Below are 26,172 nucleotides of genomic sequence, written 5' to 3'. Positions count from 1 at the left end.
CTATAATATTTCAAGACACGGATTTCAAAGCAGAATCTTGACTGGTTTGCTTTGTCTTCCATCCTTTTTTCTTCCGCTTCCTGAGTCCCTGATCTGTTTAATATCATGACAAAGTCGATCTGGGCTCCTTTTCATCTGACCTATTAGCCTTCATTAGCCTCCGTCACGGCCCTCCTCCCCCTTCTCTCTCTTTTAAGTCTCACTCACTCCCCTCTCCGCTCACTCTCGCCTCAACCTCCAAATATCCACTCGGTCTGATCTCCGGCCACCATGCCAAATCTGCCTCTCTGCGTGATAATGGAGGAAAAACCTCATTGTTGGTGTCACTGCTCCTGCATAGACACACACACACACACACTCGGATCTCTCCAGCCATGAGATCATGAGGTAAGATAGCTTTAAGGTGAGTTGATAAGAACTGACCTGAGGAGAAACCAGATCTAAACACACACGGACTAACACACACACGGATCAGTGAACATTGAGTCGAGACGTTTATTTGAATTGGATGTTGGTTTACTGCTGCATAGTGTGTGCTCATAGGCGTGCGCTCTAAATGTGTGTGTTTGTGTGAGATATGAAATTACCTTATTAGTCTGCTCTACAATGCAAATCAGCTCCACATGTTATCCAGCTTTCAGGGGGTCTCACGAGGTCTTCCTGGGTTCAGGGAGGGACGAGTGATGTGGTGATGCTACCCACTGACCACACACCTCACACACACTCTCCAGCACACACACATCAGATAATGGCAAATGTAGGTCACAGTCGGAGTGTCATAAATTCCAGTTATATCCTCTTAGGCGAAGAAAATCCTGAATCACCAGGCTGGACTCCGACACGGTATTCCCAATCTGGATCCAAGAATGATTTTTTAAAATCCCATTAGTTGCGTTTTGATCCTCCTGCTGGCGCTGAACCTGCGGCAGACTCCCAGGGGGGTCGGTCACCTCCTCCACCTCACTTATTCAGCCGGACCCTTCGCCGCTTCGTGTGAGCTCTCCGTCACACACAGGGTCCCTCCTTCAGTCCAGCCGTCGCAGCGGCTTGTTCTCCGTGCAGCTGCTGAAGAACACATCAAACCTGAAATTAAACCAAGTGTCAGGGATTCCTTCACGCAAAGATTGCCCTTCTGAGAGTCACACAAGGAGATATCGTGTGAATCATTCCAGAGAGGTTCAGATAATAAGTGTGTCTTGCAGACTGTAAAATATTTTTAAAAAAATCTTCCAAACTGTATTTATTGATGGTTCAGAAAGCATAAGCTGACCTGGGCAAAGTATGGCTCTTGGGAACTCATGTGGGCGTCTGCCTTTATTTTTGAGGTCTAGCATTGAGTGAAATCAGATTGACATTTTTCATAATAGTTGTATTTATTATTGTGTATCACAATTCTTTCTTTCTTTTTTTTTTTAAAGGTTAAGGTAGTTTTATGAATTATTGTTAATTGTCAATTCCCCTCATAATTGCATGGCTATATAAATGTGGAAGTGCTTTTAAATTAAAATGAACAAAATAATTTCGCCATTTACAAAAATGTTCTTATTGGATGTATTTTTGTATCCTTTCTCCTCTTTACTTATTTTCATGATTAAAACGGGTGTAAAAACATTAAATAATTGTACACAGAAAGTGTGTTCCTGTGACTAGCTCTACTTCGTTAACAACAGTAAAGGAGGGGAAAGCGACCCGTTCTTTCAAGCTAGCTAGCAAGTGGACCTTGATAGACTTGTGATGGACAGGGTGACAGGTGAATGTTTCTTTGACATTCTTGAGTGGCTGCATGACTTGTTTGTAAATATGAGCAGAAAGATTTTGGTTTCACAGCGAGGGCTTTCTTATGCTAGGTCCCCGCGATGCTGGGTGAATCTGAAGCGCAACCACACACACACACACACACACACACACACACACACACACACACACACACACACACACACACACACACACACACACACACACACACACACACACACACACACACACACACCAACACACTCTTGCACTAAGTAGTCATGCAGAGCTGCTCTGCAAGAAGCCTCTGCATCTCTATTCACTCACACACACACACACACACAACTCACACTCTCGCCCGACTAATGAAACAACTGTGCTATTGATGAACTGCATAATGTCAGACACACACATTTTTGTGCTTCCTCTCAACACACACTTTTAACTCCACACCATCCTCTATTTCAGGAGACGCTTTAATTTTTCATCTTTTTTTTTTTAGATTGTCCCATCTTTTTGGTTCAAACTCATCATCCGCTCCCCTCAAGATGGTAGAAGTACTAACCGTGTTTTCCGGATCATTCCTCCAACAGTCACGTCCCTCAATCGGCTGCGTGGAAAAACACCCGTCTCTCCTCAACAGCTGCAGCCGTCTCAGCTCCCGACAGGCTGATTGAATTTTAAGTCATGTTAATCCCACCGAACAGGTACTGAATGAAAGATGGGACATGGCGGGAGAGGCGGAGGACGGGAGAGGAGAGGCAGAAGTGGTCGCTGTGAAAAAAGCCTCAGCTTTAGGGACTTTCTCGTCCTCTGGTTCTCCTGCAGCACATCCTATATCGATCGTCTCTTCCTCCTCCTTGTTGCCGCTATTGTTTGTCCAGCGTGTAATTCCTGAGCAGGATGCCGGGAAAGAGGACTGTGATCTTGCTGTGGTGGCGTCAAGTCTCCAACTGAGTGGAGGAGAGAGGGAGAGTGCAGGAGAGAGAGGGATGCAGCGGAGGAGGAGGAGGAGGAGGATGGAGGGAGCATAGTTCTGGGGGAGAGATCAAAAGATGATAAAATTAATTACTTCTATTTTCTGCTCCATATTTTTTTACCTTCATACAATGAAGCTCCACATGGGTCAGAGCTGAGTTACTTGAGAATGACCGTTAAGTTGGGTGGAGAATATAAAACTGCATTTGTAGACGACAACAAATACAATGGAAATGGAAAAAAAACATCTGATTTATTAAGTAGATGAATGCAAAAATCATAAGCATTATGAGATTGTTCTCCTCCTTCTTCATACTTAATTTAAATCTTCACTTCTGTCAAAGAAACATTTCTCTGTCTCTTAAGTCTTCTCTTGGGTGAACTTGAATCAAGTTGCTGCTCAGAAGGATTGTTCAAATTAGTGACTAATTAAGCATCTTCATGTCACCTTCAAAATGTGTATTTTTTGTTTAAAATAAAGAATAAACACACAATAACAGCTACCCTGGGGAATGTGCGGCTCTGGGGAACGGTTGTGGCCGTCTGCTTTTATTCATGCGTTTCATGCTTAAACACACTTAAAATCTAGTTTTAACAATCCTCATTGAAATATAATTGTTTTATTGTTTATCTTTAATGTGTTTGATTAACCATATTTGCATATTTTCAAAACCTTATTTTTGTCCCTTTATATTTATGAATTCTTTGAAAAATTCAACTGTAAAAAGAAAAAAAAAAGATTAACTATCATTATCTGAGTGACATGTAGGACTGAACTGGGTGAAGGATAGACGAAGAAACCAAAGATCATAATCCAAACAGATCCATTGAGCGGCAATGTTGGAGAAACAAAGTGCTTTAAACTTGAAACACATTCATTTTTTTTATTTAACAAACATTCAGGGATTTTATTTGGAAGTATATCAGTGGATCACTGGAAATTGCTCTGAGAAGAACTTGAAGATGATTTCATTGTTTGTCTTAAATTAACTCCATTTAACTACAATTCATTAAGCTGTTGTTATTTTGAGCCAGACTTAATTTAACATAGTTGTTTTCATAAAATCAGAAGCTGTTTGTTTGTGTTCGACCAAATGTTTGCCCTCTAAGAAAAAATGGTTGGTTTCTTGTTTCTCCAACTGGCCGATGCTGTTTATTTTCATGCTGAGTTTTATTTCAAATGTGGCAACTTCTGTTGGAAGGGAAGCCTGTGCTAAATGAACTTGCAGGGTAGACGATAAAGTGACAGTCGCTGCCGTGAGCGTCATATTGAATGACAGTTGTGGAACCAGAAAGTTTTCAATTACTGTGTTACACCTCTGGGTCAGAGATGCAAACAGAAGCATTTACCATAAGTAGGAGAATAAAAGTGAAATGGCCAGAATACCCCTTGATGGTTTCAGCTCAGAGCCACTTATCGGCACCTGATTGTGTGAAATATTTAGTACTTGAGAGTTTATTACTTTGTCGATTTTCGAGGGGCGATTTTTAATGAGTCGTGACTTGATTGTCTGAGTACTTGAGCATGTATGATTAATAATGACATATTTGACTTGGCTAATGTACTACACTGGTCCCTCATGCATGTATGAACGATCCAATGAAGGGATAAGAGGCGTGAAGTAATTATATCATTAGAGTTTAAATGCCTTAAAATCTGAAATTAAAAGCATTTGTGACGGAATCTTTCGTTGATTCTGTTTGATGCCCGTTTTGCTACGGGTGTTGTTTTTTTTTTCTGTGTAAAAGCTAATGTAAGATAATTAAATGATGAACCTTAACTCAAATATCTGAACCTAAGTAGCTGATGTAAAGCATTTGAAAGCTCAGATCTTGCAACCATTGATGAAAGTGTGTGCACGATTTGTTATCCTTGTGCCAGTGGTCTTCGGTCTTGATCTTTTCTCAGTCGCAATGGTGATGGATCTTGGTCATTATTCAGTGTCAGATGTTTTTTTATTTTATTTTATTTTTTTAGAATCCCTTATTAGTCCCGCGAGGGGAAATTCGGTAGTGCTTTTTACAGCCATTCACACATACTGATGGCCTTGGTCTCGTCTCACTGGTCTTGGTCTCGTCTCAGTGATCTTGATCTTGTCTCAGTGGTATCGGTCTTCTCTCAGTCGTCTTTGGTCTTGTCTCGTGGTCTCTGTCGTCTTGGTCTTTTCTCAGTCTGAGTGGTCGTTGTCTCACAGATCTCTGGTCTTGGCTGGCTATGGTCTCAGGTTGTCCCTGAAGAAATCAGTAGCCAGGCACGTTGCCAGCTAGCTAATGTGGATGTGTTAATCAACGAGTTAATTACATCGATAGAAAAATGAAAGCATTGATCCGCATCTAATTCTCTGTGTGGCTTCTCTGCCTCGACATTTCTGCTTGTGTGCGATAAATCTGCAGTAAAACATTTAAAAATGTGTAAACTGTCTTGGTCTCAACACTTTGTGTCCTGGACTCTACCGAAGTGGTCTTGACTACAAGTCATTGGAAAGATGTTGGTCATGAGTCCGGGCTGTTGTATCAAGTTCTTCATTCATTTGTCAAGCCTGCCATCATCTTGTCTTCTGTCGATGTTCACTGCTAGATCATTATCTTATCTTCAACGCTGAGGTAGATGTTGGCTTCAGGATCTATTCTCTGAGCTCGCCAGAGTCACTTTACAAACTGGAGTCCATCCCAGTTTCATCGGACAGACGGTGAGAAATCCCAAACTCAGACAGTTCCACACCCATTCTTGCCTTTGTGTCCAAGAGTGAAAAATATATTTTTGGAAAATGCTGGGCCTACCCAGAGTGAGGAAGATTCCCAAACTTGGCATGTAATTGTCGCTGCCATGTAAATATGACATCAAGATAAAGTCTTGTGGTCATGGTCTTCTTCTGTACGTATGGATCGATATCAAAAGCAAATAAAAAGGGGTTTAACTTAATTATGAAGTCTTAAGTCGGGCCAAAGAAAAGTGTTCTTGTATTTCAGCACTTTTGTCTGAATGTTTTCCAGCTGGTGCAGGTTTATAGAATTGCTCCTGTGGGTCAGAATTCTTGCTATACTTTTAGGTAGAAAAGAATCTAGGGTCTCTCTCACAGCCTAAACTACAGAAGTAGATTTTTTTTAATTAAAATAATGTTGTTTCTAAGCATTGGATTTTTAGAATCTAATTCAATAATGTCTTTATTGAAAGGTGGGATTTGTTGAATGAAAGGAAAATGAAGGGTTTTTTGTATATACATAGTTTGGAATTCTAATTCCAATTAGTCAAAAATAAATATTCTAAATGAAATATTCTTTAATTTGTAGCCTTTTAAAATCAATATAAAAATGTTAGTGAGAAATAGTGCTATCATTTTGCCATTGAATTAAAAAGGCCAAAAATCTTAAATTTTGAACACGCGTTTTGTATATAAAATAAAACCATGATGCCTTCAATAAACACTTTTTTTTTTAAATTTAGATTTTTCAATGAAAACTAGTTCAACCTTTTTGATATAGAAATTATTAAATTCAATCATTTAAAGAAAAATTATCCAATGCTGAAATGAAACGTACAATTCAACCTTTCAATATTCTAAATGGACTGATATATTTCCATATAAATGCCTGGAATGTTTGTTAAAAAGAAAAATAAATGTGCTTCAAGTTTAAAGAACTTGTTTTTCTGCAGCGTTTCCTCTCTATGAAACAATTTCCTGCAGGAGACCTCCAGAGGGATCAATAAAGTTTTAACTATCCATCTGTTTGGATTATGATCTTTGGTTTCTTCGTCTATCCTTCAACCTCGTAGAAACTTGTCTTGACCATTTACTCCTACATCTTTGGATGTGTCGATTTTTTTTTTCCCTCTGTTCCTCTGAGGATACACTCCCGACTTAATCCCAATTTCAACGGGACTATCATACCAGAGCCTTTCCCTCCCAGGATTTGACCGTTTTTACACTTTCAGCTGCTTACTGTGATCGAGGTGTTGCGGGCCGAGAGTGCGAGATAAAAGTGGTGTGGTATGACAAGTTGAAGAAAAGAGCCCGGAGCACCTGGATCCTCTTGTGGGTCAGCCCGGGTTGCGAGCAGCAGCAGCGAAGGAGGATGATTAAGAGCAGGAAGGAGATGTGGTGGGGCGAGGAGGCAGAGCTCCTCTGGAGGCGTCAGATAAGTAAGGAAGAGAGCGCTTACACGGGTAGAGATGTGACGAGTGCACCGACTGATGCCGAGCCGATACCGTCCGAGTGTGGCTGACTTCAAACAGCAGCCGCGGCTAGCTCTCCATGCTGCCATCATAGCTGCTGGAAATATCTGTTTAATAGAAGAGAACCACAGCCCACTGTCCGTGTGTGTCCCATTACTGAAGCAGAAGCTTCACATCAGAGACCCAGATCAAGAATCAAGTGGCGTCCAACTGTCAGACGGACCAGAGAGCACTCTTCAAACTCTCCTCTTTTTTTTTACTGTAACTTTATTCCTGCAATATAATCATCAGTGAGCGTCGAATAGATTTAAACATTACCCTTTGAAAAGTGATTTATATAAATCATGAATAACTCAAATATATTTTCTCTACCTGTTAAAGTTAATTTCTAGACCAACAGCATGCCTTGTAGAAGAGTTCTTGGAGTTTACCCAAAATTTGTATTTAACTAATTTTCTTCTCTCATGTCGACTAAGAGTCGGGATTATTTTCAGAGTGATCTTTTCCATTTTAGAGTTATAGACGAAAATGTGTTCATTTTAGTGTAGCTACTGTAGCTCATTTGTCTTCATCTTCTTCAAAAAAGACACTTAAGATCTTCCAAATACCTTCATTCTGCTCGTCTGTAACCTCCATCTTGGATTGAACACTCGACAAGGAGAATTGTTCTGGAAAAACAAGCTTGTTCTAAGCTTGTCTGTAGCAAATGATCCAGGCTATCAGCGTAAATCTTTGGCACTGACGCCTGCAATGTGTTTGAAGGAGAAACACTTGTAGCTGGAGCTGAGAGACTGATACCTTCCTCTACGAACAGACCTAAAATTACAGACTTATTTAAGTTTTGGAGGAAAATGAAGATGACGGAAACTGAGCTCCAGTCGTTAAATTAAAATGGATTTACAATTTTGCCTATAACTCTAAAAGGAGTAGCGAAGCCCCCGGTAGAAATAGGATGACACCCAGGCTACACCTGACTGATTACTGTCTTCAAACACTTGGTTGGTTCAACTATATGTGCTTGACTGTCTGGATCCAGAACCTGCACTGTCTCTGCCCTTTTCTGGACCAGTTTGAAACCTGTGCTTTAAGGTTTTCATGGGATTTGTATTCCACGTTGTGTAGTGCTGCGTCTCTAGTTGATGCTCTGACGTCAATCAACACCCACCTCATCTGTCTCTTGCGCCCCATCAGCCTGACAGCACCAGTGAGACCTTGACATCATTTTCCATAATGGAGAAGTTCATGTCAAAATACTGTGGCTGAATTCCCTTCCACTAGGTCTGCTCCACCAGGAACTAGTTCCAACCATTATAACAGCCAAAAGTAATTGTTTTACTTTTTATTATCCATTATTGTCAAGGTAAAGAGATGGTTTTATTTTCGTAACTTGACTTCTTCTTCTGCGCTGAATTGATGTAAATCTTCCATATCCACTCTAGAGGGCTCTGGTACATCGTAGTTGACGCATGTGTCAGGTTCTGGAATTGTTTACAATTGTAAATAATTGGTGCCATTTGTAAAAGAAACAAAGTGATGATGGAGGAATTTAGGGCTGGTTGTGGGGGAGACTAGTGAATAAATGTAGTCATGTTAAAATCGTTGTGTCGTTAAGTCCTTCCAGTTTAAAGGTTCTCTTTGGTCATCTAAATAAGTTCATCTTGAAACGATCCGCACCAGCAACTAAACACATACCACTTATCTCTCGAACGTCCTTACATTGACAATTTCTTGAGCCTCCAGTAAATTTTCTTCCTGTAAGCGACTTTGTTTCGCATGCAGGTTATTTCTCAACAACTATCGACCATCAAACAAAACTTTTGTTTGTACTTTCGGTGCTAATAAACAAGGTCAAATGAGAGCCTTATCTTTGCCTCTAAACATAATCCGTAAACCATCGAATGAACTTGTAATGATGACATCAATTCATTCTCATTAACTCTGAGTTCAGTGCTTAAGCTTGTTGCAGAAATCTTGATTTAACTCATGAATAAACTTGTCTACTTGTATTAACCTTTTGTACAAAACAGTCTTATCATCAGAAAGACTTTTCTTTCCATTGTTATTTTAATTTTAGAACAGATGCAAAATAGATTAAATACATATTTTCTATGCGTTGCAAATTTGTCATGAAACCTAAATGATGACATTAGATTTCTGACAAGATTTCTCTGATTCATTTTAAGTGTCATGAATAAATGTGGTTTCTTTTTCCTACTCGTCTCTTTTCCTGGACGACAGCGGGTTGCAGTCCACTGATGTCCTCAAGGTTACAAGGACTTTCTTGAGTGAATTTTAATTTTTCATGAGAGGGAATATATTACAAGTTATTGCAAGTCTGTTGGATGTTTCAACATAATAACTTTAAACACGCTGGTCTCGTACATAGATGTGAAACGAGACAGAGTAAAAAACTGTGAGTATGTTAAATCCCAATGAACATCTAAATGAATGTTTTAAAAATGGTAATAAATGCCAACAAATTCAGGGAGTTGTAAATGATGTTTTCCCGGAGATGAGTCAGCAGCAAAAGTAGTAAGAAGTAATTTCACCGACTATTCTGTCTCCGACTGTCACAGATTTTTCCCTCTCTGACTCAAACTTGGCTCCCAGCAAAGTCCAGGAGGAGAACTCTGACATATAATTCCACCCAATCATGTCCTATTTACACCGTTCCGCTTCATGGCTCATTGATTCGGGATTAATCAAACCTCTGGTGTTTTGGCAGTGCTCCTGGTGTGGAGTAGAGAGGAGGCGGTGGTTGACCTTGTTCACTGGAGCTAGCCAACGTGACCTGCTGTCGATGGATGAAGTCAGGCCACCATTTAGAGAATAATCTTTAACCTGGTGACTTGTTAGCTTTTGGAGTCGCTGGTGTGATCCCAGCCCTGGATTAATCAAGCAAACATGTGTCACGTCTGACCGGAGATGAGATCTGTCGAGGGGGGTGCGATCGTGCCCGGATGTTTCTCCTGAGCGATGTTGTGAGCGGGAGGTCAGAGAAGGGTTGGTCCCGTCAGCTGGTGCCAGTCCACTCCATTATGTGACACATTATGTCCCATTAGGGCGACACGGTGTTGTTGTGCTGCCAGTAGACGAAAGATTATGAAAGTCATGAATCAATAAGTGGAAGAGCTCAGTGAGCTGCTTCCATGTAGAACCAATCAAGCTTTTCACCTGAGACACCTTCAGGAGGATTCAACCAACCGACACAATTCATATTGATGAAAAATATTTTTCCAACATTCCTTTTAATCAGGGTGCCGTTCAGTTTCCTCAGGGGCCTCTGTGACTGTTGTCAGGGGCCGCCAAGCAAGAAGCCAAAAACAACGCAAGGACATTTTTTTTTTACCATTATTTAAATATTATATTTAATAACTTTCATTTTCTAAACATCATTTTTATATTCTTCACATTCACTACAAGAAATAACAAAGATTTTAAGAGACTTATATTGAGAATGAATACAATAATACAAATAATAACATTGGTTGCTCTCAGAAATGTTTTTCTACTTTACTTTCATTTGTTAAATAAAATGTAGTGCTTTGGGAATAATAATAATAATGAATTAAATAACCCTCTGCAACTTTCAGTGCTTTCTTAAATGATCTATTCCTGTCGGTTCAACCTCACTCAAACAATGGGCCGTAATCTTTTGAACAGTAGACATTCCCGGCCGAACAATGTAAATTGATCAAACTGTAACAGGAAATGTGAATCAATCCATTGTAATGATCTCTCTGTTTGCCCTCCTTTATCAGACTTTCCATCATATGTTTGACTGTTTTTGTAAATATCCTTACTATTGTTAACATTAATAATCTCTCTTTAAAATATATTATCTTAAACACTGGGATATTTAAGGTTCATCGACACAGAACATTTCCTTTAATTAGTTTAAATACTAAATGCTATGAAGGCATTTATACTCATTAAGATCCTGTTTCTCTTTATTATTTTTCCTCTTCTTTTGACTCAAATATTTTGCCACTACTCCTACAAATGTTATCCGATTTGAACCATTCAAACTTTTATCAATTGGTCTCGTTCCCGAAATGCGGGCTGTGTTCTAGTTCACTTTTATCTCTTCTACTTTTCCTCTTTTTCTACCTTTTTTCCCTTATAACTTGAATGGGAAAAGTAATGTTTCAACTCTTTCACCTTTGACCTTTAGGTACATTCAACTACTCACACCTAGAAACTTATATCAACACACTTGACTACTAGATACAATTCTATTATGGGATGCTCCATTGTACTAGATTCAATTCTATTATGGGATATTACATTGTACTAGATTCAATTCTATTAGGGGATGTTCCATTGTACTAGATTCAGTTCTATTATGGGATGTTTACAGATTCAGCAGAGTCAGCTTTCACACTTTTCTAGTTGTTTATTAATATGCAAACCACTCGTCATTGGTTTTCTTGCGGCAACACAAACAATAGATCAATAATCAGCGAACTATGGTGGAGACGGAACGGTTGTACTGACAGCAGTGTTGTAACCACAGAACAAAAATATGAATGTTTGAACGTCTACGAGAGAAATCCATGAAGCGTTTCATCTGGTTTGCTAATGACGCAAATTAAACTAGAATTATTGAGGTTTGGTTTACATCTCCAGGCCAATTAGTCTTGGTTTCCAAGGATTCTTCTGTTTGTTTATACTACAGTTGGTAAAAAAAAAGAATACGTCAAAGCGACCTACATTCATCTTCACAACCCATCTAAGATCTAAACATGGTTAATGAGAGAGGAAATGTTGTTCTTCATAATGTGGTCATACGTCAGAGGCTCTCAGAGTAATTTGTTACATTTGTCTCAATAAGAATAAACACACCGATGTGTGAATATAGGTGTAAGCACGTGCTTCATGTCAGTGTTTCCATCCTGCTGTGCTTTTAATGGAGAGAAGGTGTTTCTCAGCCTAACTGCCATCTCAGGTCATCCCTCCCTTCATTCTTCTCTCTCTCCTTCTCTCTTCTAGTCTGTTGTTGTTGTTGTTGTTGTCCTTATTACTCACACCTGTGTTTATCCTTTTCATTGTTGGTGTGGCTTCGATCAATTTGGGTCTAAAGGAGGAGGTTCAGGGTCTAAACATCAGCGCCATCATAAAATTGAATGTTGAATTTATCATTTTTTATTTTTTATTTAAATATTTTCCTTTTTAAGCATTACATTTTTTGGGGGGAATTATTGAATTCAATAATCCCTATATTTATAGGTCGAACTAATTTTTTAATTGATACAATATTATAAAAGATAGATGATGAAAAAATCCGATACTTTTAAAATTAATTTGTTTTATGTTGTTACAGAAAGTAACTATTTTGGTATTGTCTGGAGGAACTGTTAGACCAACATTTATATATTGACATTAAAAAGCTGATTATTGCAAAATATTGAATTTAGAATAATTATTTTTCATTATTGGAATGAGAATAAAAAATTCAATGTGTAGAAAAAAAATAATTTGTTCATCAATGAGCTTGTTCCAAGGGACTCATTGTATAAACAAAGTGGGGGGTGATTACAGCTGGCTAGAGAAGGAGTGAAGCCATTATTACATAGTAATGGACTCTGTTTGTTCAGAATCCAGACGGGGAGAACTTTAAAAAGGGTCCTGATGAGGGACTGGAGAGGAAGACTTCAACATTTGAAACGTGTGAATGTGTCAGGAGAGTTAGATTTTCACATTAGTTGCTCTTTAAAAAATGACAAATTGAACCTTTGAAATGATTGAATGCTTAAATAAAAATAAAATAAAAATAAAAAATAAACCCAGAATAAATACGTTTCGACATTTGAAACTATTAAATATTCTTATACTTCCATATCAGTTAGAAATGAAACCTGGGTCTGTGACAGAAATGTTTCCTTTAAACTATGTTTGCTCCAAATTTTTTCTTTCCATGTTTGGCTCATCTGGTCTGCGCTGCCACAGTGGCACGTTCCCGATCAGTGGCCCAGTCACACGCCTCAGGCAGGGTGAGGGGGGAGTAAAGGGAGGGATCAGATCGTAGGGCAGATCTGCTTCCATTTGTTTCAATCTGCAGATAATGAGAGACAAGGCTGCACACACACAAACACAGTGGTGGTCTAATTTCTGCAGCCACTCTTGTGTCGTTCTACTTTATTTATTTCCATGGCATCAATATTCTCGGCTCACTGCGTCCTGCTGTTTTCCCAGTCGTCATGAGGAAAGTGTCCAACAACATAAAGGAAAACGCTGCAAATATGAGGCGGCGTTACAACAGCGTCTCATCTGCAGCCAATTACTTACATCTAGTTTTTGTTTACTCGCATTATTTGGAACATTTAACAAACCTACTTGGTTGTGAAATGAATTTGGCTTAAATATCCAAATGTTTTCTCTTTAAAAAGACCTGCTGTCTGTGAGTAACTTCCACACATATATGTGACTATTTTCACTGGACTTACTGTAGCAGAAGATTCCCCCGTTCAAGTCAGTTGTCTGTCATTTCAGCAAAACGTTACTTTACTCAAATAATAAATAATGTTTTTATTAAGTTGAGAAAATATAATTGGAAATCACATCATTTTGTTGGTAATCTGTCACACAACGGACCATAGATGTAATGTTTTCCAATATCAGACCTTTGACTGAAAGTGACTTTAAATTCTTTAAAGCATTTTTCGGATAAATATAACTTCTTTTTTTTTTCATATACTCAACATAAGATCATTTTGACTGATAAATAAAAATCCATTACCAAACCCATAATGGTTAAAAAAAATAAAATAAAATAAAATAAAATAAAGAAAGGAAAAAGGTCACTTTGAAACTTTGTAATGTTTGTCTGAATCATAATACTTTAACAGTTGTCACCACTGCCCATCTTGCCCCTGAGGTCCAAATCATATTTGCATCACGTTTTGCTATTTTTTAATCAACTTTTATTTTCCTGTATCTGAAAACTATTCCACGTCCTCAAGTCTGCCTGCTAATCTCGTGCACCCAAAACTTAGAAGCGGCTTTAATGTTGCCCAAAATGTCATGAAGTTGAGGGAGAAAGACTGTGTGGGTAGTTGTTAGCCTTCTGTATTTGTTGTGTTTGGGTCACACAAGTTCAAATTAGTTCCACTGAAGGGCCAAGCACCACTTCAGGCAACTTGAGAGAATTACTTAAGATTTGCCGAGTGCAGGCCATGAAAAATGCATGTTTTTTTGGGATAAACCAGAAGATTAGTAAAAACATGATTTCTCACCACAGGCTGCAAATATCTCACTACCCATGAGACTAGTTCTTGTCAGATGAACTTCCATGGATATAGATCGGCTCAGAGTAGGCTCGAACTGCTGCTTCTCAGTTTAATGTTTCCTCCAGACCAGACTAGCCGATCACAATCCCTGATAACAAGCTGCACCTACTAGTAAACTGCTGCGAGTGCTAGTTTAGTAACAACAGTCGATACTTTCTCTGTGTGTTCAATAATGCAGGGTGTTTGCTGGAGTGAATTATTGATGGAGACATGTTTTGAGAAGGTGAAATGATGAATACCAAGTAAGAAAGTCGTCAATGGTGTGACCTTCTGTCGGAAGATCTTCTCGTTAACATTCTTCTGCAAACATGTATTCTGAAGACTCCGAACATACATGTTCATATTGTGGACCTGTGATGGTTGCAGGTTTGACTCTTGGATTCAAATGAATCAATGAACATTTGAAAGGTCACTGGCTCTTCCCCATTCATTATTTTATTCAATCAGGTTCTGACATGTTTCATGTTGCTCAGCCTATAAAGTATCAATACACAGCCGTCTTTTCCATCATCTGTCAACATCCAATACAATTTAATTTGTGATAAACATACCTTATTTTTAAAGTTATTTAAATTTGTGCGTTTTTTTGTCTGTCCCATACATTCACTCTACAGCGCCACACACACACATGCTTCTCTTTAAGTATTTCCCATGTTGTCGATCAGCTCAGGTTGTTTCAGTGACCTGAATGTTCCTTTTCTAATCTAATCCTGTTCCCTTTCTTCCTCAGACCAACATCCCCTTCCTGCAGAACGTTCTGTCCAACCATCAGTTCCTTCACTCAACCGTCGACACCCAGTTCATCGACGAGAACCAGGAGCTGTTTAACCTCAAACCCACCCAGAACCGAGCCCAGAAGCTGCTCCACTACCTTGGTCAGTGTCTCCTCTCAGCCTGAGCTTCTTTCACAAGCGCTGTGAGGCGTTAACCAGTCGACACCTCGTGTTTGTCTCAGGTCACGTGATGGTGAACGGACCAACTACGCCCATCCCAGTGAAGGCCAAGCCGTCCTCCACGGACCCAGTCATCCCTTCTGTTACCATGGGTACGTCGTCCATGTCTGTGGCGTAACTATGGCGACCATAAAGCGTCCAGATCAAAGGTCAATCACTGTTTTTGTGGTGTGTACCTGATTGTACCTATGTCCTTGTGATGCCACCAGACACCAGTTATCAAGGCAACTCTTCCTCAGGTTTACAGCACACAGAGGCTAAAGATTTACTTTAAGGAAATGTTGTATTTTTTGAAGAATGTATTTTTTTGTAAGGCTGTGTGACAAGCACAAGTGTACATGACACACAAAATCAAGATGAGATTTGAATCCGGCTTGTATTCTCTCAACGATCTCTGCTCCAAATGGAGCTAGGGATTATGGGTATTATCACACCAAGTCGTTCAAGTGAGGTCAACGTTTGGCATCCAATCAGGTTCATTTTAGGAGCACAGCGCTTGAGAGTCCTTGGATATACATATGTAATTTTATTCCAATTTATCTACAAAATTACTTTTACTAGTGTGTGTGTGTGTGTGTGTGTGTGTGTGTGTGTGTGTGTGTGTGTGTGTGTGTGTGTGTGTGTGTGTGTGTGTGTGTGTGTGTGTGTGTGTGTGTGTGTGTGTGTGTGTGTGTGTGTGTGTGTGTGTGTGTGTGTGTGTGTGTTAAACACCTTCCTTGTTTTGTAATTGCTTCACTGTGGATTTTACTTATTCGCTCTGCCATTCAAGTCTTGACAGTTGTAGTTAAAAAGGCTTTACCTTGTGTTGCAGAACAAAGTCTATTTTTAACTAAACTTTCTTTTCAGGTCTTTTTATAATGCATTTCCTGTGAAGGTAGAATATATTGATCATTTCCTTATTCAAATTCCCGTTTGTCAACAGACAAAGAAACTCTCTGAAATGTAAAATACTAAATGTCTTTCTATTCAAGGTGTTATGCTGAAGCATGACCTGGATTAAGACTCAATAGTTGCATAAAATCTACAATATTTGTTTTAAATATGAGCAGTAACAATGTTCTATTAAATATCTATAAAAAATATATATATGTCAGAATCCACTCAAACTAAATGTTGATGGTTTGAATGCATTTCTCGGAAGTCGGAAATTAACTTTTACAATAAGAAACCTCTCAAAAATAACCAGTTTTTGCTTTGATCACTATCATTTGTCACATTAATCATGGACTCGGAAACTCTAAGAAGAAGCTTTGATTACACGTGTTAGCTCTGTCACAATGTATCAACAGCAAAATGTCAACAACAATATGATTAAAAAAAACGAAAAGAATCATTCAACTTTAATCATTTCTTCTTTCTTTTGTCAGATGAGTTGCACTCAAAACATCTGTGAGCCGAGATGACAGTATCTGTTCACTAAATGCAATTGCAAAAACTACACAGCAGAACTGCTTTTTGATTTTAACTAAAGCTAAATCACTAGTGGATATAGCCCGAAATAAATGACCTTTGTGGCATTCACAATAAGTCAGGTTGCATGTGTGCAAACATGCTTTAGTCTTGGAGAAAGTCACTAAGAGCTAATATTAGTATTCTTCATAATAGAGGAGATTTTACTTCTCATGTTGTCGATCATCGAGAGACTGCCTCTACACATGGACACGTTTTTGTTTGTGTGATTGGTGGATCTAACAAAGTTGTTAGTGGACGTAGGAATAACTAAAGCTTCCTTAGTTAAGAGTTGGTTAAATGTAATAAAAATGAGCCCTTGCAAAACATGCTGGGAAAGTGCAGTACATTTAAATTTAAAACGGATTCTCTTTTCTCACACATTACAGACGTTATTTTTAAAATTTGTCCATTGACAAAAATGTGTCAATCAAGCACACAGTTAAATGTGGGACTCACAGGAGCCGTATACAAGTGGCAAACTTCAGTTGATTCAAGACTCATCATGAGGCATTCAAGGCATCATGATGTTGAGACGGGTGCGTGAACTCAATAACACAAGCGGCCACAATCTGGGTTTTCTTTTGTTGTGTTAACAATTGTCTACACGCAACATGTTACGCCATGTTAAAAACTGATCCCTTTCTTTCTGTAATTTTTCAGTTTTACAAAAAAAAAAGTATTTTTGACAACAAGAACCGAAAGGCAGGGTAGCTGTTTACTATGACAACTCACTGAAACTGATGAAGAGGAATATCATGAAAAGGGAAATGTTATTTAAAAAAAAAAAAGCCTTCCAGTAGAGTGTCCGCCAATAGTGAAAATATTGTTTAAAACTCAACCAGTCTGTAGATATTTTCTTAATGCTGTTATAGTCGGCTGGGTGTGTACGTGACTTCCAGTCTTTTTCCTGCCGACCTGAAGTAGAAACTGCCGCTTTTCGTACTTCTGCATTGTCTTCGCTTTTTAAACCCGATGTTGCAACTTGCGTCACACATACTCAAAATAAAAAACACCCTATATTTCACAATTTTAACATATTTAAATAGGACTATATTACCTGCAGCATTTTGCACCAATTTAGTTGTAAAATTTAGTTGAAAATGTTAAAATAACATTTGGAAACATTGATCTCCCTTATTGATCTCCCTACTTCTCATAGCCATCTATCTGCTCACATTGTTGTGTAGAAAATTCAGCACTCTTTTGGACGAGACAAATGAACAGGAGTTTAGCAAGAAGCCCCTCAGTGGCACGACATGTGAACAGTGGGAGTTTCTATTAACCGCTTATCATCCAGAATTTGATCTGGTGTTTCACTTGTAAGATTAATTAAGTGAGACGCTGTTATTTGTCCTCCTGGAGGGTTCAAGCTGCAATAACGTCTCGTAAGTGTCCAAGATGACGAGACTAAGCAGTCCAGAGGGTCCGTTCAATGCCCTAATGAAAAACACGTCGGCAGCTTTAATTGACTACACGACACAATGAAGTTTAAGTTTCAATGATGAGATCAAACAAAATCTTTTAATACCACCAAAGTGATTACAATACTAAGTAAAATTAAGTGGAAGAAATCCTGCGAGGACCTTCGGTTTTAGTAGAATATCATTCACAGAACATGAACTAAGTATACATTTTTAGGTAAATTTGTGTAAATCGTTTTAACGCTAGTCATCATTACGTGCTGAGGAAAGAAGAGAAATTAAGCATCTGCGTTTATTTTAGTCAACAGTTAATTTCCGTTACAATTAGCGACTGGCATGACTCACTGGAAGGATAAATGCTTACGAACGAGTGTCGTGCACGACTCCTCGCTGTGCTGCCACTCCTGTCTCTCCGTGGAAAGCAGCGACGAGAGGAAACGTGTCCAAGTCTTTTCAAGACGTGTCAACAAGATATAAATGGAAGTGTTAAATAAACCGTTTATTCATTTAATCTGATGTCTGTGTGGCTGTGCTCGAGATCCCGTCAAGTCGATTAACATCATCTTAGACGTTATTCGGTTGTGACAAGATTTTCAGTCTTGTTCGTAGTTTACCAGATTCTCTCTCAAGGTGTGTAGCTGTCTTTAACCTGAACTGATAAATAGGATTTTAATCAAAAGTTAAACGTTAAAAGGCAACTAATATAATAATCCAACTCTCCTGACTTCAATATATTCGTGCCACAGATTCTGAAGTTTTTGTTTTGTTGATAATCTTTGATAAATTGCTGAGCAAGGTTTCCATCTCTGGATTTATTATTTAGATAATATTCTAATAGTAAAAAGGTGTATAAACACTTCATATTTATTGTTGGCAATACAATTCTGTGTTTTAAATGATATATTTATTCTTATTTATAATTTCATTTTGAAATATTTTGTCCTTTTCAGTTTAAGTTTATTTGTAAGTTTTAATGATCAACTAATGTGAAAACCCAACTCTCCTGACTCACTCACATGTTTCAAATGTTGTGGTCTTTCTCTCCAAGATGCAGTAAGTCTCTCATCATGACCATGTTTTGAAGTTATTACTTTTTAAAGTGCTCCAAGTCTGAAATCTCAGCAAACGAGAGGTTACAAGAGTGGAGTCCATTATGGCTTAATACTTTACTACTCCTTCAGTCACTTGTAATCACATTCGCTTTGTTCATACAACAAGTCACTTGCTGTACCTTCATACACACTAAAAATAATAAGTCCCCTGCATTTATAAATTTGAAAATATTTATATTAAACTGTAATTACTTTCAGCATTTTGCACCAATTTACTTGAATCAGTATAGTTCACGCTGTGTTAGCTACATGCTACGTATTTGTCCACCTTGAAACGAGGAAATTAAACATCATTGTTGTGAATAATTGTGCATCAAAATAATCATATATTCATTCATCTTCAAAAGTAAAATAAAGTGGGTGAATACTCACATTTTGCAAACGTTAGTTAAATAATTCATTGCAATGGTGTGTATGGAAAAATAAATCAGAATAACATTTGGGAAAGAAAACCTTTGCATTATTTTCCAGCTTAAACAAAGAAATGCATCATTTAAAACGTGAAGTAAACTATTTAACCCAGTCTTACTAATCACTTCTTGTTTTCCAGGCGACCCTCCGTTGGGTTTTCGCGACATCCTTCTCCGCGACGGTCCCGAGGGTTTCGCCAAAGCCGTGCGAGCCCACCAGGGTCTGCTGCTGATGGACACCACGTTCAGAGACGCCCACCAGTCGCTCCTCGCCACCAGAGTCCGAACCCACGACTTGAAGAAGATCTCGCCGTTTGTCAGCCACAACTTCAACAACCTGTTCAGTCTTGAGAACTGGGGAGGTCAGTGGTTTGATTCATGGTCCTCAGCTCTTTGTTTGTGCTCCCTCTGCTTTCATTGGTTTCCTCTCTGCACTCTGGTTTCCTCTCAAAAGCCAAACAGTGGTTTGTTAATCAGAATTTTTATGTAAGGGAATCGGCGTGAGAAAACAAATTACTTGCCATGTTTGTTTTTTTAGTTGGTAGATGGATGCAATACAAGGATTTTTTCAGTCTATTAAAACACAAAGTTAGTATTTTTCTCTCTTTAAAATAAAATTAAAATAAAGAAACTTTATTTGCCTCGTAAATGTTTATTGTGACTACAATAGGGAAAAATTGATATTTCTCTGTGAATTGGTTTATGTAATTGAGTCTGGGTAATGTTGTATAAGCAACAAAAGATGCAGCATTTTTATTTTATTATGAACATTTTTATGTGGTGTTGAGTCTAAATAAGTGAGGACATTATGTTCACTCAGGATTAGATTCTGGTGTTTCTGTGAAAGTGAACTGGGTCACGCGTTTTCTATACGCGTATGCATATCTGTGGCAAGGCACGGTGGAATTCTCTCTGTTGTATAAGATGAAGCTCTGATCTCTAATTCCAAGCTGCAGCCATCCATCCTGGGACGAATGGGAAAGCACCTGCGAGCAATAAAGAGAAATCATGGATACCATAAAAATTGATTGAGGAGGATTAACTGTTCACCACTTCAGCAGAAATGCGGTGAAACTGCTGACAAGTGTCCTTTTGTCGATATTCAAATTATACACAAATAATTTACAGCCTTGGTGACTTCAGCATCTTGTTGTTCCTGTTAGAATCTTTGTGTTTACCGGTTAAAAGAAACAAACTCTGATTGTACATCCAAGTTTGTACATTGATTTAATCCTGAGGAAAGGTTTGACTTTCAACTCTGTCATGGTGCTCGTAGTTTTTTCAAAATATTCGGTTATTGATTCAATAGAGATTCAGACTTGTTTCCAGTGAGGGTGGGACTCCACCAGGACTTGTCGTAGATTCAGATCATTGCATTTATGGATGGAATTTTGAGACTCAGCCAGGGACTTGATGGGAGATGTGGTTTGTTGTCTAGGAATCGGGTCAATGGTTCTTCAAGCTTGTGTTGACCTTCAACTCTGGCTGTAGTGGTTTGTTCACGAGTGAGAGTAGAAGAAAGCAGGAGATCAACAGACGCGCAAAGATCTGTAGTGGGGAAAAGAGAGCTAAGCCAGAAGGCAAAGCTTTGGACACACCGAGTTTGCTCCAGAAGGTGGCGATGATGATGATGATGATGAAACTTGAGATATTTAAATATCTCGAGTCATTTTAGCTGATGTTTTGTTCCCGTGAGAGGCCCAGGGAGTCATGTATATAGACCAGAAAGCTAACCAGCTGCTGTTTACTAGTGGTGGGACACATCTGGCGAGCAGACACATGGTGCTCCGTCCTCTTCATCATAACTCTGACAAAATAAAGCTGAGTGGGCAATCTCTGTTTCTCTCTCCTAAGAGACAGTAGATCTGTCGCTATAAAACTGAGGCTTTCACAGATTCCCCATATGTAACCTCCTTTCATCGTCACATCGACAGAGAGGAGACCCTGGGTCAGACCTGCGGTAAAGACCGATGAGCACGTGTGACTTCTGAATCAAAGTTTAAACTGGATCAGTGATGGAGTTGTAAAATTCACTTCACCTCATCCAAAAATAAAGAAATTTTCAAGTGAAGTTGATAAATAATTGTTTTTTTATTGGAATTTAAGTTTTCATTTCCCAGCAGAAGAAAGTTTGGTATCAGTTCAGAGTTTAACGACAAGAGTGTTGGATCAGCAGAAATCCACTGCAGGCGTCCATATTTCTGCCTGATAGCATAAGTGATCCGCTAATCTGCTGGCAGAGAGGGAAATGAGAGATGGCTATCTTTTTTCTTTTTTTTCTTTTACTTCCGCTCTTGCTCCCACTGGAACATTTCTCATATCGATTGTTGGAGGAGTTGAAGTGAAATGAGGAAAATGAAAAGGAATAACTCTATCAGTTTTGAGGAATGTCTGCAGATATGCTAAGCTCACCAAATTGAACGAGGGATGAACGAGATCTCCATGAGATATGCAAAGAAACATGAGTCAAAGTGGCCGATTGACGTGTGAGAAATGTTTCTTTTAGACCGTACTTGTTGCTTTATTGTGACTGAAAATGGCAATTAAAATGGCCTGATATTGTTTCATATTTGAAAACATTTAAAAAAAGATTTTTACAATGAATGTTTTATTCAAGGGAAAGCTTATCACAGAGTCTATTTCCGTCTATGACTTCATCACAAAACAAAGCAATGACAGTTGTCCATAAAATATTTAAATCCAATGACATCATTATTTTTTAAGTCCTTTGCCTGAATTCTCACAAAACGTTGCAGACTTGTGATTATTTATAAATGTGCCGTGAAGGATGAAACAAATAAGTGACTTTGAAACTCCTCACATGAACCTTAAGGAAACAATAGCAGTTTCTGTCATTAAAAATGTGCCATTATTTTAAAAATGTAAATAAAAATGAATGTGCCATTAATGTAAAAGTCATAATTAGCTGTACACTAGTATATTTATAAATTGAAAATATTGTAAATAAATTAACATTTTCTCATTTCACATTCTCAGAATTTGTTGGTTATTTTTAATGATTTTAATGTAGTGTAGGTGTCATTTTTTGTGGTTTGTTTGATATTTCTTACACTTTTGAATTCATCATAGCAATTTCCCACATTCTTGAACACACCACATTCACAGGTGACACTTTTTGTCTCGGTCATATGTCATAGTTTGGTAGATGTCGTAGTGAAGGGCAGCACAGTAGAGCAGTGGTTAGCGTAGTAGCCTAAAAGAAAAATGGTTGTGGGTTTAATTCTACCTTGAAAAAGCTCAAATCTGTTTTTGTTATTTCTTCTCTTATTTGCAGTAGTATTTGTCTTATATGACTTAATGATTAGATAGTCGCATTAAAGTTAACGAAAGGGTCTAATTAAAAAAAAAAAAGAAGACTGAATTACTTGTTTATTACTGGTGTTCACAGTATCATTAAAAAGATGCATACATTTTTTTTTCACAATCCTTTATCAATATTCGACAGCAATGTATTTAAAAAAACAAACATTTATTTAATTATTACTTATTATTCCTTTTTTTTGCTTTCAAATCATATTTTGCCACAATTATTTTCAGGTTTATACTTATAAACGGTGTATAAAATAAATCAATCACATTTAACGGCATTTGATTATTTTTGTATTGCAATTAAACTAACAGCCGCTAGATGGCAACAGTCTTTATCTCCTCCTCAGCTAAAAAAAACAATGACATTCTGTGAGATCTCAGCAATGACTGAGCTTGAGAGGATACAGTCAACTATAGCAGCCTTTAAAGTTTAATTTTGGACATATTTTGGTTTCAAAACAAATGGAAGCAGTTACAACTGTAACTTCTGCAACACCAGAGTCAAGTACTCGACAATATTATAAATATATACTTTTTACTGCAGTATCGAAATATAGAGTAGCTATTGCCTTTGTATCGGGATACATATCATATAACCAGATTGTTTATATTCATAAATTCTCAGTAAACATTTTCTTATAAGTTTCTAAAGGGAAGAACAGTCTCTAAATAAAAAAAACTAAATGTTTTCTCACCCATTGGCAGAATTTATTTTACTTTTTTCAAGTGGTTCAGGTCTCATTTTTGTCTTTAAAAAGGTGTTTCTCTAGACATTTCAAGTGAATGTGACTTGAATCAAATTAATCAGACCATTTAAACTCTAAAACATGACTTAAATACTCACCTATTTTTATGTTTTTCCTGTTTAGCTTTAGGGGAGTTTGTATTGTGTGTTTATGTGTCTCCTGAGCCTTCATTAGATGAACATGCATGTTGTGTTTACATCTCTGCAGAGACCGAAATATTAAGCTTGGATCACATTCGAGTCACAGCAGAGCTTTAAATCCTTGCATATATTACAGGAAATGACATTAGCCCTCATTTAAAACGCTCCTGAAATGTTGCGATGTCAGTGAATGAATGTAATCCCTCTGAATGTAATGCCTCTAATGGAGCAGCGATCACACGGCTTTACAAATAGTCAAATAGATTTTCTTCTCGAATAACTTGGCCAGACACTCGCCATTAGCTCCACGTTGATCATCATTTCTTCTGGACCGATGCTCTGCATAAACGCTGCGCTGCAGTTACGACACACATTTGGGTAAATATGAAGGTCCAACTTCTTGAAGATGTCAAAACTCTGAAAACACCTCGAGGTGGAGAGGGCGTCCAAATTTGTTTGGGATTTTGGATCAAGGGGAAAACACGTCTGCCGCTTGAAGGAAGACCTCGGGGCGTCTAAATCTGATCAACAGGAGATGAAAGTTGACATTTAAAAGGAACGTTTGTGTGTGTCCAGGAGCTACTTTCGACGTGGCCATGAGGTTCTTGTCGGAGTGTCCGTGGAAGCGTCTGCAGGAGCTTCGAGCCTTAATCCCCAACATTCCTTTCCAAATGCTGCTGAGAGGAGCCAACGCTGTGGGGTACACCAACTACCCCGACAACGCCGTTTTCAAGTGAGACACACGTTTAAGATTCTCTACTTATGAATGTGTTAGTTCAGACACAGTCGCGATGAATCGTCTTCATCAAGGATGATTGAATTGATTTAAGTGATTTATTAATATTCTTGCTAATGTGGGAAGAGAAGATGTTCTTTGTGCTTTTAATGACTAGTTATTATTCTGTATAATTGCTTCTGCAGCCTGCATCTTAATACTTCAACACATATGGAAGATTCACCTCCAGACCTCCTTAAATAGGGACACACATTAACACAAGACGTCAGTTGGACGAACGGCTGTTAATAATCCTTATGAATAATTCATTCAATACACATAAATGAGTCAATATATTCTATTTTTATTTTCCTTCCGCACTCCTTCACCCTCGTCTCCCTAACATGTGAAAGTAATTACATGTTTATTCACTGAATTGTTTTCATGCTTCATTGAAGGACTATTTAAAACTGTGGATTCACAGCTGAATTCTTTCTTTTCATGATCCTCTTCTCCTCGTGAGTCATCGCTCACTCAGTAAATTCATATGTTTTGCTCAACAACAGCAACTGCTTCAGTATTTTCCTACATAACACTTCTAAATGCAAATTCTGTCAATAACGGTCGTCACATTTACACCTGCCGTACCCAAGTAGTGACCGCAGGATTTATAGTCGACAACAATTAGATGCCAGACAAAAAGCACATTGATTGAGGAAAAACTGGAAAAAAAAACAACTTGAAACAAAGGAAATGATTTCTGATTAACATCACCAATATACTAGTACCTATGAGTCAAACTCTTAAATGATTATGTGTTCGAGATAAACCTCACATCTGTTTTCAAGAATTTGTATCTGGGGCTTATTTGTTACTGGTTTTAGTTTTGTCGGCAAAATAATGATGGCTGACTAGAATAGGTGTTGTAGTCTTAATTGCCATCAAGATCCAGGAATCTTTGAAAGGTTTTGTCACTAAATTGGAAGAGAGATGCGGTTTGTGAGTCTGTGGCACTGAAAAAGGGGAAAAAATGAATGAAAGAACTTCATGTGGCTGTGGTACCAAAATGTGTTGTTTTCAATTATTTGAAGTTATTTTAGGGCTGCCAAAGACACTCGCCAACTCAGGAACAGTTTCGATAACAATCTACATCTAATTGTAGACCAACAACCAGAATTGATCTATAAATATAGAACAATAGTATAAGATGAAAGTGGCATTATGGGTAGGAACATGCTGCTTGACAGTGGTTTTTCCAGTTCATTTGATTAGTTGGCCATTTCTTAAATACTTGTACTGAAAAATGTAGCCAATCATAGAAGACAACGTGCAATTTTAACCAATAATAAGCTACAAACACTCCCGACGCATCATGACACGCAAATCTCACTCTTGTCATTTTCCGAATCCTGGTAGCCCTGTTGCTGCCAATTATTAAAATATTTATACACAGAAATCAAACATATTAGTCATCTGTGGAACACATACACTACTATAATCACACAATGTCCAATCATTTCTAGAGGTCTGTTTGAAATGATTTGACATTAATGTGTCAATCACAGTCAACCTCGAGAGAAAAAATTATATTCATAGACGACAAAAAAAAACCTTCCTTCTTGGCATTTACAAATAATAATTACTTCCTTCTTAACCAGTGTCGAGGTGCTAACTGAAAAAACAATTTATTTAACATCTTAAAAAAGTGGTTTCTCTTG

General features: G+C 38.1%; 2 protein-coding genes across 4 annotated transcripts in view; one reads left to right on the top strand and one right to left on the bottom strand.

Annotated features, from left to right (window-relative positions):
• Nucleotides 1-2,690, bottom strand: part of LOC148082723 (leucine-rich repeat and fibronectin type-III domain-containing protein 4) — a 31,944-nt gene extending 29,254 nt beyond the window's left edge. Inside the window, exons 1-2 of one of the 3 annotated variants that reach the window (XM_087789978.1) lie at nt 2,300-2,690; nt 588-1,083 (exon numbers count right to left, since the gene is read on the bottom strand). The gene's annotated coding sequence lies outside the window, so the exon portion shown is untranslated. The remainder of the gene's footprint in view (nt 1-587; nt 1,084-2,299) is intronic. The other 2 variants (XM_087789979.1, XM_087789980.1) reach the window with 2 other exon arrangements.
• Nucleotides 1-26,172, top strand: part of LOC148082722 (pyruvate carboxylase, mitochondrial-like) — a 180,748-nt gene that overhangs the window by 133,017 nt on the left and 21,559 nt on the right. Inside the window, exons 13-16 of the mRNA XM_087789984.1 lie at nt 14,906-15,050; nt 15,131-15,220; nt 19,664-19,885; nt 24,316-24,472. Coding sequence (XP_087646110.1) covers nt 14,906-15,050; nt 15,131-15,220; nt 19,664-19,885; nt 24,316-24,472 — 614 coding nt within the window. The remainder of the gene's footprint in view (nt 1-14,905; nt 15,051-15,130; nt 15,221-19,663; nt 19,886-24,315; nt 24,473-26,172) is intronic.

This window comes from Callionymus lyra, chromosome 4, assembly GCF_982586985.1.
Source record: "Callionymus lyra chromosome 4, fCalLyr1.hap1.1, whole genome shotgun sequence".
Classification (NCBI taxonomy): Eukaryota; Metazoa; Chordata; class Actinopteri; order Syngnathiformes; family Callionymidae; genus Callionymus; species Callionymus lyra.
The sequence above is the reverse complement of the archived record's forward strand: the minus strand, read 5'-3'. Positions and strand labels throughout refer to the sequence as shown.